Genomic DNA, 13,493 nt, shown 5'->3' on the forward strand with positions numbered 1-13,493 from the left:
CCAGGGGATGAGAATTTTGCTAACGTATTTAACACATTGCTAAGGGCGGAGGGAGGGCAAGTGACAGAACAGTGCTTGGTGTCGCTCAGGGGCTCTCCTCCACAGGCCTCCGCAAGGATCAGGAGAAAGACAGGGCGGGTGGGAGAGTAGAGAGAGCACCCCCGGGGGTGGGGAAGGCAGGAGCCCCACCCAGACCCGCCCCTAGAAGAAGCAGGAAAAGGAGGAGGAGGAGGAGAGAGGGATGGGCACAGAACGGGACCTAGAACCTTCAGGTGCTGGGGAGGAGGGGCAGAAAACAGCTGGGGGTCTGCAGGGTCTGGGCAATTTGCCCCCAGGGACATTTGGCAAAGTCTAGAGACATTTTTGGTCCCCAGAGCTGGGAAGACGGAGTGCACTGAGGGCTTTTGGTGGGTGGAGGCCAGAGATGCTGCTGAACTTCTACAAGGCCCAGAACAGCCCCACAACAAAGAGTCAGACAGCCCCAAATGCCAACAGTGTCCAGGTAAGGAAGCCTGCGTGACAGGCCTGCAAGGTCTTCTCCACACAAGACCTGCCACAGACGGGAGAGTCATTGCAAAGTTCCTACCCTGGAGGCCCAGGCACATGGGGCCTGCCCAGGAGGAGCCTGGACCAGGACAAGGGGACCTCCTGACCCCCAGCACCGTGCCACCGGGACAGCAGGCACCAAGCAACAGCCATCTACGCAGAGGACAGCGTGGCCAGAGCGCCTTCCATGACACAGGTGCAGAGGGACACAGATGCTGAAGGCCCAGGGTGCAGCAGGGACACAGAGAAAGCCCAGCACCAAGGGAGGGGCAGCCAACCATCACCATCACAAAGCTCAGACTGACCTGAACTCCTGCCCAGCTCAACTCAACGTTCCTGGACACACACACACACACACACGTACACACACACACCCGGCCTAGCAGAAGAGGCACACCCATTCCCAGCCACATGTGCTGTTTATCTCAACCTCTACTGTTCTACACAGATGTCCACCACTTAATAAAAAATTATGAGACATGCAAAAAAAAAAAAGGAAAAAAATCTCGTTGTCAAAAAACAAAGTTACCAATAGAACCAGATTCATGTATAACTCAGATGTTAAAGGTTCTAGAGGAAAATGTGGACAGCAAGCAGGAACAGATGTAGAATTTCAGCAGATACGAAAGCTGTAGAAGCCACACAGGGATGCTAGAGGTACAAAAGGACGCTGAGAGGAGAATGGCTTCCATGGGATCATCGCAGAGGAAAGAAAGAAGAAACAAAAACACTGAAATTTGTTGTGAATCTCTGGACAAAGTCCTAACCTCTCAGAGCCAAAGGCGTCTCATCAAATTGAAAGGACTGATTCTTACCTCAATGACTGAAAGGAAGAAAGATGTGGAGGCAGTAGGTGTAAATAGCCTTTGGAAACTTCTTCTCACCCATTGATACCTAAAGTTGGTTTTTTGTGTGTGTGTGTGTTTTTTCAAAATGGGAAGTAGTTTAGTTCTTTTATAGTAATATACACAGAATCTGTTTTTTTAAGAAAATATAGTTATTTTCCATGATTCTGCCCAGAGATAACCACTAACATTTTTTACAAAAGTGTATCATTCGACACACGGTGAATGCAAATCCACTTTCTTCCCACTTAATGGTACATCATGGACAGCTGCACATGTCGGTAAATAGAGGTGCCCAACCTCACTTTATGGGCCGCCTGGGAGGTGAGTAAATATCTCTACTGCAGCGAGTTTTGCCAGCCCCCTTTGGGTGACACTGTGGTTGCTACCATTTGTCTCCGATTACACCACCGCCACAGAGGGAGCCCTGGTACACGTATCTTTGTGCACCTACCCAATTATTTTCTTTGGAAAAGTGCTCAGATGTGAAATTGCTACGGAAGAGTCATGCATGCTTTTCAAGGTTTTTAGACAGCTTGTCAAATTGTTCTTCGGAAAGTGTCTCCTAATTCCCACCTAGACCAACGGTTTATGCAGGCTTGAGTTTCTTCACATCCTCACCAGCCTAGACACCAGGGGTGTTCTTTTTACTCTTTGCCAATTTGATATATGAGAGGTGGTGTCTCTCCTAATCTTAAGCTGCTTGCATGTCAGACGATGCTACGGAAGAGTGTACATGCTCTGTCTGCATCCTCCGAACCCCAGCATTTGCACTGACTTTTCCTCACGGCTAGAAATCAGCCAGGGCACCAAGCCTGCAATATAAGGACTATAAATCCCAGCATGCCCTGCAAACCCATGGGGTAGATAAGGATAGACCAAGGGATGTTGGGACTTTCCCCTCCTGCTGTGGCCTGGGTCAATGAAGCTGGCAGGTGTGGAGGTGGGCAGGTGAAGCTGAGTCATTTGGGACACTGGGTGTGGTTTCCTGGATCAGCTCCAGAGTTGACACGAAGGTTCCAGTAACGGGTGGCTGAGCTGGGCTAATTGCTGCTGGTGCTGCCCCAGCCCAGCCCTGCACGTAGCAGGAGGGAGGAGGGAGGAGGAGGGAGAAGAAGGAGGAGGGGGAGGGGGAGTAGATGGGGGAGGGGGAGGGGAGGAGGAGAGAGGAGGGAGGGGAGGAGAAGGAGGGGGAGGGGGAGTAGATGGGGAGGGGAAGGGGAGGAGAAGGGGGAGGGGGAGGGGGAGGGGGAGTCAGGACAAGAATGAGGAGGCTACTGTGAGGATCTGAAAAACTGGCACCTCGCTCTCCATCCTCCCACAGGGGCACTGGGAAGCATCCTGAAACCTACTCTGATGGAGCCCACACCCCAGGCGCTTCTCAAACTGTGCGTCTGGTGGTGGGGTTTCAGGCGGAGTCCAGAGTCCGTGGTGGGGCTGAGGAAAGAGGCACAGGAAGCCAGGCTCCAGATCCTGGTCTCAGGCCCTTATGGGCTGTTTCTTCACCCTGCACAGCCTCGGTTTCCCCCCCTGGGAGAGGAGGGTCCATCCTGCCTCGCAGGCCTGCTGGGAGGCTGATGGGGGTTTGTTCTTTGAGATCTCGTGGGCTCTGCAGTCCTGGGTGGCCCTTCCTTCCTGGGCCCCCTGCACGCAGGCCGGTGGCAAGGCAGATGCTCAGTGAGAGGAGGGATGAGTGACCCCTCACCCGGTAGGTGCTGCTTAGGGGGCAGCTGTCGATACTGAGCTCACGTTCTCACCGCACGCTGTGTGCCTTTGAGCAAGTCGCCTGCCTCCTCTGAGCCGCAGTTTCCCCATCTATGAAATGGGGCTTGTTCACCTGGGTCTAGTGCCCTGTTCCACAGTCATTGGGATTTGGTTACGATGCAAGACTCACCGACTCACCTAGGGACACTGTTTTTCCTGAAAAGAGGTCAGTTTCGGGAAGAGTCTGTGAAGAGGTGCTGCACAGATGAATCCCTCCACAGGGAGAGGGGCCGGGCCGGTACAAGGCTGCGGGGCAAGGGCGGCTCTTGGGCACCCTGGGTTAATCAGCTATGCCCAGCGCAGAGGGCACCCATATTCCAGGGTGTCCTTGATATGTTGTGCACCAACTGGGCTAAAAGAGGTCTTGAGGTGAGAAAATTCGATACTTCCAAGTACGTATCAGGGGGCTCTGGTCCCCAGGCCCTCATAGTGGAGGCGGCTGGCAGGAATCCACATCCAGGTATGACCCCCCCATCACCTGTTTACTGATTGACAGCCTCAATGAGCCATCGTTTTGCAGGTAGAGGGGCTGCAGGACGAGCTCCTAGTCCGGGAGCAGTAGGTGGGGGGCAGACACAGAGACGTCCACCCAGGCTGAGGACTTCCTGCTTCCGGGCCACAGGGCCCTGCGTGGCAGTGATGATGGTGGCTGCGGGGACCCACGGTTCTGCCTCCGCAGACTGTGGTCCAGTGGGGAGCTGGCTCAGCACAGCCAGATCTTCTGGTTAAAGAGAAGCCACCATCCGTTACTGTGTGAAAATTGTTCTGATTTTAAATTTATTTATTTATTTGTATTTATTTATTTTTGGCTGTGCTGCGTCTTCGTTGCTGCGCAGGCTTTCTTTAGTTGCGGCGAGCAGGGGCCACTCTCCTTTGGGGTGCATGGGCTTCTCATTGCGGTGGCTTCTCTTGTTGCAGACCACGGGCTCTAGGCGCGGGCTTCAGTAGTTGTGGCACACGGGCTTCAGTAGTTGTGGCACGCGGGCTCAGTAGTTGTGGCGCGTGGGCTCTAGAGCGCAGGTTTAGTAGTTGTGGCACACGGGCTTCAGTAGTTGTGGTACACGGGCTCAGTAGTTGAGGCTCGCGGGCTCTAGAGCGCAGTCTCAGGAGTTGTGGCGCACGGGCTTAGTTGCTCCGTGGCATGTGGGATCTTCCCGGACCACGGATTGAACCCGTGTCCCCTGCATTGGCAGGTGGATTCCCAAACACTGCACCACCAGGGAAGCCCAATTGGTCTGATTTTAAAGAGTTGGCCACGTATTCCTGGTTTCCTGCTGCTGCAGATGCACCTGTAGCAGGAGGCGTGGTGGGCGGCTCAGCGGCTCTGACGGGGCGGGGGTGCTGCCCTCAGGGGTCCCTCAGGGCCCCGCGGGAGGGGCCGTGCGTGGGGAATGCCCAGCTCTGCTGTCGCCACTTGGGAGTGGTTGATAATTTTTAACAAGTGGGCTGAGTTTTCATTTTGCACTGGGCCCGACTTGGGGGCAGGCCTGGGCCCACCTGGCGGGGAGAAGGGGAGCAGAACCACTTCAGAGAGGGGGGAGGAGGTGAACTGATAACTCAGGGGCTGGGGGTTTCATCCACTGCAGGGGGCGCGCTGAGGCCGTGTGTGTGGCTGTGTGCGAGTGTGAGGCTGGGGGGCCTGAGTGCGTGTGTGCCCAGGGGGAGGGGGCGGCCGGGCAGGGAGAGGCAGGGAGAGGCACAGGGCAGCCAAGCAAATATTTATCGAGCGCCTTCTCTGTGCCAGGCGCTGCGGAGGCACTGAGATGAGTAAGCCCGGCCTTGCCCGGAGGCCCCACAGCTCCTGAGGGTGAAAGGGTGTAAACAGAGAGAAAGGAATCGAAGACAGGGAAAGCTCGGCTCCCCCGCGTGCGGGAGGGGAGCTGAAGGGGCGAAGCCGCCCCTCCCCCGCGGGCACGCCCCGAGGGGCTCCCTCACCTGCCCAGCAGCCCCCCGACCCCACGGGGGCAGGTAAGAGGTGGGCCACGCCCCTGAGTCCAGCCGGCGGGGAGGTGGGGACGGGCACGGCCGCCGGGCCCTGCAGTGTCCTGGGGCGGGGGGAGGGGCGGCAGTGTGGGGACAGAGACACTGAGGACCACGCCCCCTAGGAGGGAGCGAGGCCCCGCCCCCTGTCGCCCCCCAGCGCCGGCAGGAGTCCAGGCTCCGCCGACCTTGGACCAGCCTCCCGCCCCAGCCGGGACACGGGGACGCCCAGTCCCCTCCGAGGGCTGTGGTGCGGAAGGAATGAGATAAAGGATGAGGAAAGCACCTCATAAACTGAAAACGGCAGGACAAAGGTCAGCGCGCCGTGCGGGCACTGCGGCCTCGGGCCCTTTGGCACGGGATGAAGGGCTGGGCCGCGGGCGGCTCTCCTCCCCAGCAGACCCTCCGGGCCACGTCTCACCGCCGGTGCCTCCTTTGGGGCTGAAGAAGCTGATGGAGGCGGAGGGTCCTGGGGGGCTTGGGTTCCCGAAGGTGTGCTCTGGTCCCGGGGCTCCTGCCCACTCTCAGAAGGGACTCAGGCAACGTGGGTGACCCTCTGGGGGCGCGAGGACCCCAGATAACGCGGGCGGAGAGGTGAGCACAGCGCCCGCACTTGGTCATTTTCAAGAAATGAGGCGATTATTAGGCCGGGACCCCCAATAGCATCCGTGGGGAACTGGGGGCTGCTGGAGACTAAACCCCAGCGCTCACCCGGTACCCACTTTCACAAGGAGACTTCTTCCCCAGGGGCTCCAGAGGACTCTAGCTTCTTTCATGACTCCATCCCCTCCTGAGCGACCTCCCCACCCTCCTAGCCGCCAGGCCCTGTCCTCCTGAGTGAGCCCCATGCACACACGTGCACACACGCACACACCAGCACACACCTGTTTTTCTCAGATCCCTTTCTTACCCGCATCCCTTTGGTGAATAATCTGATATTTCTAAGACAGCTAAAGAGCCTTTCAAACGCACAAAATGGCTTTTTAAAGTGCTCCCCGGAACTCGAGGCCTCAGACTTAAGGAACGCCACTCTGGGAGACGTTCTTCACGAGGACCCCCCACCTACAGCCCCACCTGAACCCAGATGTGTCATTCTGTTCAGACAGAGCAGCACCTTCAGGAGTCTGCTGAGGACACCGTCAGAGGAGCCCCAACCCTGGAGAAGCCTCTGGGGAGACGGCAGGGACCATGGCTGAGTCCCTGGGGCTGCCGAGCCTCCCTCTGCGTCTGTGACCCGGGCTGTCAGTCTCCCTCCTGGGGAGGGGGCCACGCGGCGGCAGCGGTGTCCGCGGTGCCACGTAGACCAGGCCAACCATTCCTCCTCCCCCGAGTCCTTCTCAAGCACTCATCTTGCTTTGTTTGTTTTTCCCTCCGCAAGATCATAACTCCGATTTCACGTCCGACAACGAAAGCTTGGATTCATCTTACAGATATTCAGCTTGCAGCCAGCTTGGCTGGAATGCACATCTACTCCACAAGGCCAGACACGCAATTCCAGACTCCTTAGTGGACGCCAGGGCACAGCGGCCTGACAGCGGGGCAGCGGGCTGCCGAGGCCTGGCTCGGCCCAGGTCGCCCCGCAGGTGCCTCGTGGCGGCAGGACAGCCCAAGCTCCAGGGAAGGATCACCCGTCCCCTCACTCTCCCCCAACCTCAGCCTCCACCTTCACCTCCAGCCGGCAGACCCCTGTCCTGGTCCCCTTTCCCAACCCCATTGCCCACATCCGGGCCAGAGCTCCAGACTTTAGTATACAGGTAGCTAAGACGAAGTTTAGAAAAAGTCCAGAAAGCACTTTATTGGAGGTCTCTGCCCCCATTCACAGAAGGAGGGAGCCAGGAGCCCCTTCCCAAGGGTCCCGGCATCGCCCTGCTCCTCACTGGTCCAGCAGAGGGCCTAGAACAGTCAGTGTGGCCACCAGCACCTGGTGAGGGAGGGGCAGGAGGGGACTGTCTTAGAAAAAATAGATCTCTATGTACATATCTGTATTTATAGCACATAAATTACGGAGTGCTCTGACCCCCGCCTGCGGAGTCCAAGCACTGAGCGGGGAGGGGGAAGCCAGTCCAGAAAGAGGGGGCCCTTCTCAGGGCCCAGGGCCCCCAGCCTCCTCAGCCCGCTCCGGCCTCTGTAGGAGGGAGGTGTCCGCCACTGGGGTCTGATCAGGTCTGAAGCGGTCCAGACAGAAGGAGCCGCAAGCGCAGCTACAGCCAGCACACAAGTCGCCCCAAACACCAGGCTTGTAATTCCAAGAGGAGAACAGAGAGCAGAGGCCGCCTGCCCCAGATGCCAGGACGACGGCCGACAGGACCCAGAGCCTCAGCTTCTCTCCACGGCGCAGGGCACATGCCCCGACGTCCTGGGGGTCCTCTCCGGGGGCTGCAGCCTCAAGTCCGAGCTTTGGTCGCAGGGCCGGTCCGACCCTCAGTTCCTATGCCCGACCACCTCCTCCTCCTTCCAGCCGCTGGAGTTTTTGCCGAACTTGTAGACAAGCCGCCGGCCATCCACCCGCTCCAGGATCTCCCGTTTGTAGTAGTACCTGAGGGGAGAAGGGTGGTCAGAGGTGCCCAGGCAGGGGCCCACCTGCCAGGAACCCTCAGGTGACCTGCCCCGCTGGGCTGCAGCCCGGCCGACCTGGGCCTGAACCACTTCCTGCACGGAGGAGCCTCTGCTCCTTCTCCCTGCTCTGTCCCGAGCACCTGGCCATGCCCTGGCTTCTGTGTGGCTTACAGCTCTGTCCTGGGCCCATCATGAAGCCACGTGATTTTAGGGTTGAGGAAACCTTAGCGATGGTCTGGGAGGAAACCAAGGTCCAGAGACAGGCAACTTAATGGCTTCAGTGGTGTGGGCCTTGGCTACTGCCCTTTTTACCACCAAGTGCCTTTCTTAGGACGAGCCTTGCAGACGATACAAAGAAGTGCTGTCAGATCAAGTTCAGCGTGTGCTGAAGGCCAGCCAGCCACCTACCAGGCTCCCACTCAGTCCACGAGGCGGCCAGACGCCGTGGTTCCTCGCTGCACGGGACTCACACCCGTCGGAAGGGGGAGGGCTCTGACGGTGCCAACGGCCGCCCCGGCCGGGCAGCGAGGCCCGCTCACCTCATGGCCCTGCTCAGCTTCTCGTAGGTCATGCTGCTGTTCTTCTTCTTCTGGCCCCAGAGCTGGGCCACGGCCTCCGAGCGCAGGAACTTGAAGACGCCCTCTTGCCGGTTCTCCCACTTCATGAGGCCCTCGTTGAGCTCCGGGTGGATGAGGATGTCGCGGATGAACTCCCACAGGTGGGTGCCTCTGGGGGCTACAAGGCCAGGCTCCATCGGTCAGTGGCCCAGGGTACCCCTGACCCCCACGACCGCTGCGCATCCCGACGCACAGCCTACTGACGGCTGCCTCCCTCCTGGCCTCCCCCACTGGACGGCCGGGGAAGCTCCAGGAAGACCACGTCTCACACGGCACAGAGGTTTAACTCGCTCAGATACTGATCAAACGTCTGGCTGGGCTACAAGAGCGGTTGAGACACGGTACCGCATTGAGGAGCTCGCAGTTCCGAGGGGTCACGGTAAAAAAGCAAATACAGCAAAAGGTGGTGAGAGCTCAGCAGGTGCAGGACCACAGAGCTGGCCCCGGCCTGGGGGACAAGGGGACAGCTTCCTGGGAAGAATGACCCCAAGAAGCAAACAGGCCCACTGCGTGTGGGAGGGGTTGCGTGTGCGGATGAGAAAGAGCTGCGGGGGCCCTCCCGGTGGCTCTGGTGGCAGGAGCCCACTCAAGGGCCAAGGCCAGGGGGCAGGGACTTGGTGCGTGGAAGGGCCACCCCTGCATGGCCCTCGGTGGATGGGGCGTCCAGCGGCCGAGCCACTGTCCCTGCCTGAGCCTGCCCAGCACCCGCCAGCAAGTGTGCCTCTCAGGCAGGACGAGGGGTGGGCAGGAAGCCTGGACCCCAGCCCCACCCTTCCTGCAGCCGCCGCGGCTCCATCGCCACCGCACCATGCAGGACCAGCCAGGCCCTGCCACCGGGCAGTGACCACGCGCACCCTGGCCCCGTGCACAGGAGCATGTGGAGGGCCCAGCTCAGGAGAGCAGACCCACCTGCCCCACCACGGCCTCCAGCCGTGCAGGGCACCCCCAGCCGTGCAGGGCCCCCCCAGCCGTGCAGGGCCCCCCAGCCGCGCAGGGCACCCCCAGCCGTGCAGGGCCACCCCCCAGCCGCACAGGGCCCCCTCTCACCGTGCTTGCTCTTCTTGCCCTCAAGACACTCCCGGGAGTCTTTACTCAGCTTTCGGGGCCGGCCCCGTTTCCGCTTCCCATGCTTAAGATCCCCCTTCTTATAGTCGGGAAAGCCGTCTGTGGGGAGAGGTGGAAGGTCAGGAGAGGGAGGCATGGGGGCTGCTGGGGGACAGCCCCCCTCCAGGAAAACCCTGAGGGGGTGGGGCAGGGGGCCAGCCCCTGAGCACTGCCAGTGGAACACCCACAGGGACCAGGAGGCTCCCTCCACTCACCCCCAGAGAAGAGCTTGCTGTCCGGGGCGTCCAGGTCCACGTCGCTTCCACCGGAGTCTGAGGCCTGGGGGCTCTGAGAAGCGCCAGTCCCTGGAGGGGCGAGTCAGAGTGAGCCCCTTCCGGTCCTCCCAGAAAGCCCGGGGTCTAGTGCGGGGCACCAGCGCTCAGGGCATCTGGGGAGGGGAGGCTGTGGGCAGATGCCCGAGGGCTCACCTGCGGTGGAGACGTCAGAGCTGCCTGGGGAGGGGGCCCCCGTGCCGAAGCTGCCCGGGTAGAAGGGGCTGGCCTGTCTGCAGTCCTCAAGCATCTCCTGGGCGAAGGGGCTTCCCTGGTCTGGGGGGAGGTGAGAGTTCAGAGGGGGCCCTGACTCTCCTAGCTTGGGGGGTGGGGCAGAGAGGGGACAGGACAGGCTGGGAGGGGTTGAGAGAAGGGGGCTCTCACCGAAGGGGCCCTGGTCCCCCAGGGGCTCCTGAAGCGCCATGCTGTCCTTCTCCAGAAGCTCCATGATCCAGCTGAGCTCGTCGGGGAAGCTGGAAGCTGATGAGAAGGGACTCAGAGCCCAGGGGTCTCCCCTCCCCTCCCTGGGGCTCTCTCCCTGGTGGTGCCCTCAGGCCAGTCCCCAGACCAGCCTCCCTAACTGAGGAGGGGGCGGGGCAGGAGGTGGGCTCCCCTCCAGGACTCACTGAGGTCCCACAGCTGGGAGTAGAGCTGGTCCCCCAGGGGCCCGAAGGCCAGGCGCAGCTCCTCGGGGGCGCAGCGGCAGAGCGCCGCCCCGTCCATGTCGCAGCGCGAGAGGTCGATGGTGCTGGCGTCGTACTTGTGCTTCTCCACTTGGTAGCTGATCCAGTCCAGGACCTGGGCCTTGGACCAGAGCTGGGGCTGCTCCCCCAACCAGCTGGCCTTCTCTGCAAGGGGCCGGCACGGCGACGGGTCAGGCCCCTTCTGGGGCCAGTTGGGGATTCCGGGGGTCCCGCCTGGACTCTCAGAGCACCCAGCCAGGAGCGGGGCGGGCAGTGGTGCTCACAGCACCCTGGCCAGCACCCCCGCCAGGCACAGCCCCCAAATCCCAACACCCCAGCTTCTTACAGCTCACCCCAGCCCTCCCCCTGCCCGATCCCCCACTTGTCCCAGGCTCTTAGACGGATGTCTCCCCCTCCCCAAACGCCCAGCCCCTCCTGAGACCCACCTGTGCCCTCCAGGGGCATCTGTGGGCTGCTGAGCGCCAGCACCAGGTCATCAGCCCCGAAGGTGGTGGCAGGGGGAACAGAGGCCAGATTGGGGTCCTCCGAGCTGTACATCGTACTGAAGTAGTTGCTAAAAACGTTGCTAATCTCACAGGTTGCAGCCATGAGGCTACCTGGGAAGGGAGGGCAAGGCTGGTGAGAGCCAGGGGCGCAAGGGCACGAAGGTCAACATCTCTTAGGACACCCTCTCCTCAAGAAGGGCTCCAGGGTCTTAAAACCCCGGGGGACGGAGGGTGTGCTGGTGGGGGGCACAAGGCCTCCCACTGGGCTCCCTCCTCTGCCCTCCTGGGCCCACGAGTGGGACCGGCAGTCATGGCCACTCTGTCCTTCGCAGGGACAGGCTCTCGGGCCCTCAGGACACCGCCCAGCCCTGCACTCCTGCTTGGGCAGGCTCAGAACCAAGCTCCACCGGCCCCTCCCCAATCCCCTCAGGGCCAGGCGGGGGAATGCGACAGGCAGGGGTCCTACCTTGGCGGCTGAGGGTGTGGCAGGTGGGTTTAGGGGCAGCAGGCGGAGGATATCCAGGGGGAAATCTTCGCCAGGTAGCGTTGACGCGCAGGCCGCGCTCCCACCGCGCTAAGTAGAAGCTCCGAGCTCCGCCCGCGCCCGGGCCTTTATAGGCACCCGCGGTAACCTGAGCTGGTGGCTCATTGGTCGAGGGGATTTCCTGGCCTTTAGACTGGGCTCCTGGCCCCAGGTGATTTGCATATTTTGTGCCACTTGGCCGGGATCCAGGCCGGTGGTGCTGGGAAATCAGGCCCGGCTGGTTTAATGATTGTCAGGGTCTGTCATCCCGCACCCTCTGGGGTTGGGCACAGGGCAGTGGCCTGGGCGGGTGGCAGGTGGACGCTGGGTGGGCATCTGCACTTTCAGCCAGCCTCTGGCTCAGGAAATTCCTCTGGGGGGCCAGGCCAGGGATGGGCTGAAGCGGGGAGGGGTGGGGAATCTGGGTCAGAACTGGGTCAGGAAGGCTCCTGGCCCCCAAACGTCTGCAGGTCTGAGGACAAGGGGGCCTAGCAGGGAGGGAAGATACGGAGGTTTGGGGATCTTTCCCACGACGCCCGGGATTCAGGCTGGAAGGCTCTCCAGACACCAGGCAATGTTCACGGCCTGCCAGCCTTGCCCAGGGCCCCAGAGTCCCCAGCATCCCCAGCCACAGGGCCACCGCCGGCATCGACTTTGTTGGCAACGTTTTGGCATCCTTTGCCTGCCGGACGCCATCCAAGCCTCAGAGTCACTGCAGCCCCCTCTGGAGGACCTGGCTCTGCTCCAAAGACCTTACCCAGCCCCTGTCGGAGCCCACCTCGCGGGGCTGCCGAGGGAGGGGCCGGACCCACGTGGACGTGTTTACTCCTCTATCTGGCCTCCATCTAATCGCCACGCACAGGGCTCAGCGGCACCTACCTGCTGCCCTCTAGCGTCAGAGGCCCGGCTACCTGGGCCGGCTCAGCGCTCATCAGGGGCCAGGCCGTGTTAGCAGGGCTCTGTCTAACCCTTACAAGAATCGTCAGGATGTGTGGTGATCCCCATTTTACAGACGAGCAGGCGGCAGCTCGAGGGTTGAAGACTTGCCCGGGCCACGTGGAGCTAGTTAAGTGGGGCTGAGGTTTAAATCCCCCAACTAGCGCTCCTTCCAGAGGCCCTCGCCCTCCCTGTGGGCAAAGCAACCCCTCCTACCCGGGTCCCCTCCACGAACTCAGCCCTAACCACAAGGGCCATGTCCCGCAGACCACGGAGACCTGCGTGGGGACGGCACAGGCTGGTGAGGGGGCACAGACGGGTCCTGGGGCCTCTTCCGTTTCCCATCCATGAAGACAAGCCCCTTTGGACTTAACTGATCCCTCAGATCTTTACGCATCAAAGATGCAGCATCTAAGCGTCTCTTTCGCCGCCTCCTTGGTTACTGCCAAGGTCCTGGGAGGCCCGGCCTCAAGTGAAAGGCCGCGCCCAGCCCCCTTCCTTTAACCCTCTGCAGGACTAAGAGGTTTGTCTCAGCAATCTGCCTCTCGTCCGGCTCTGACACTGCTGGGTGCCCCGCAGAGCAGAGGGCATTAAGGTCCAGGGTCCCTCCCACGGGCCACGGGTGGGGAGCCGAGCTCTGGGGCAGCAGCTCCCCAGCCCTTCAGGGGCCTCCCCCACAGCCCGAGGCACGCCCTCTACCCTGTCCCTCGCCCTGGAATGTGGGAGAACCGGCTCCAGCTCCAGGCGGCTCACGTGCTCCCCGCCAGCCCTCCGAGAGCACCTGGCTGGGAGAGGGCTCTGGAGGGGGCAGGAGGGGCGCTGTCGCAGGCCCACCTGGCGGGACAGCGGGGGACACAGCTCAGGACGCCTGGCTGTGAAGCTGCACTCAGGCTCCGGCTGCGGAAGGGGTCCCGCGGGGCTCCTCGGCGCCCCAGGGTCTGCACAGAACCAGGAAGGACACCGCTGGGCGCAGAGCTGAGCGGCTGGACACCGGAGAGGCGTCTGGCTGGCCCCCAGTAGTCCCCGCCTGTAACAGCAGCCAGGAGCAGCCAGGAGCAGCCAGGAGCAGGCACCGGGGAGGTCTGCCGGAAGGGCCGCCCACCAGGCGCCCCGCGTCCTGGCTCCCACAGTGCAGGGCGTGGTGGGAGGTCTGTGCTGACC

General features: G+C 61.4%; 1 protein-coding gene across 1 annotated transcript; it reads right to left on the reverse strand.

Moving 5' to 3' along the window:
- Positions 1-6,904: 6,904 nt before the first annotated feature.
- On the reverse strand, positions 6,905-11,469 carry ELF3 (E74 like ETS transcription factor 3). Its single transcript, XM_061187258.1, has 9 exons — positions 11,340-11,469; positions 10,814-10,984; positions 10,311-10,532; positions 10,069-10,164; positions 9,841-9,960; positions 9,628-9,717; positions 9,356-9,472; positions 8,231-8,426; positions 6,905-7,671 (listed from the first exon to the last, which is right to left on the reverse strand). Exons 2-9 carry the CDS (start codon positions 10,974-10,976, stop codon positions 7,557-7,559), a joined length of 1,119 nt encoding a protein of 372 aa, XP_061043241.1. The 5' UTR covers positions 10,977-10,984; positions 11,340-11,469; the 3' UTR covers positions 6,905-7,556.
- Positions 11,470-13,493: the final 2,024 nt, after the last annotated feature.

This window comes from Eubalaena glacialis, chromosome 3 (genome assembly GCF_028564815.1).
Source record: "Eubalaena glacialis isolate mEubGla1 chromosome 3, mEubGla1.1.hap2.+ XY, whole genome shotgun sequence".
Classification (NCBI taxonomy): Eukaryota; Metazoa; Chordata; class Mammalia; order Artiodactyla; family Balaenidae; genus Eubalaena; species Eubalaena glacialis.

Excerpts from the sequence above, each read along its gene's own strand:
- ELF3 (XM_061187258.1), bottom strand. The coding sequence starts at position 10,976 with ATGGCTGCAACCTGTGAGATTAGCAACGTTTTTAGCAACTACTTCAGT. Across the intron at positions 10,165-10,310 it reads CTCCCAGCTGTGGGACCTCA|CTTCCAGCTTCCCCGACGAG; the intron begins GTGAGTCCTGGA and ends CCTTCTCATCAG. Across the intron at positions 8,427-9,355 it reads GGGCAAGAAGAGCAAGCACG|CCCCCAGAGGCACCCACCTG; the intron begins GTGAGAGGGGGC and ends CTGGCCTTGTAG.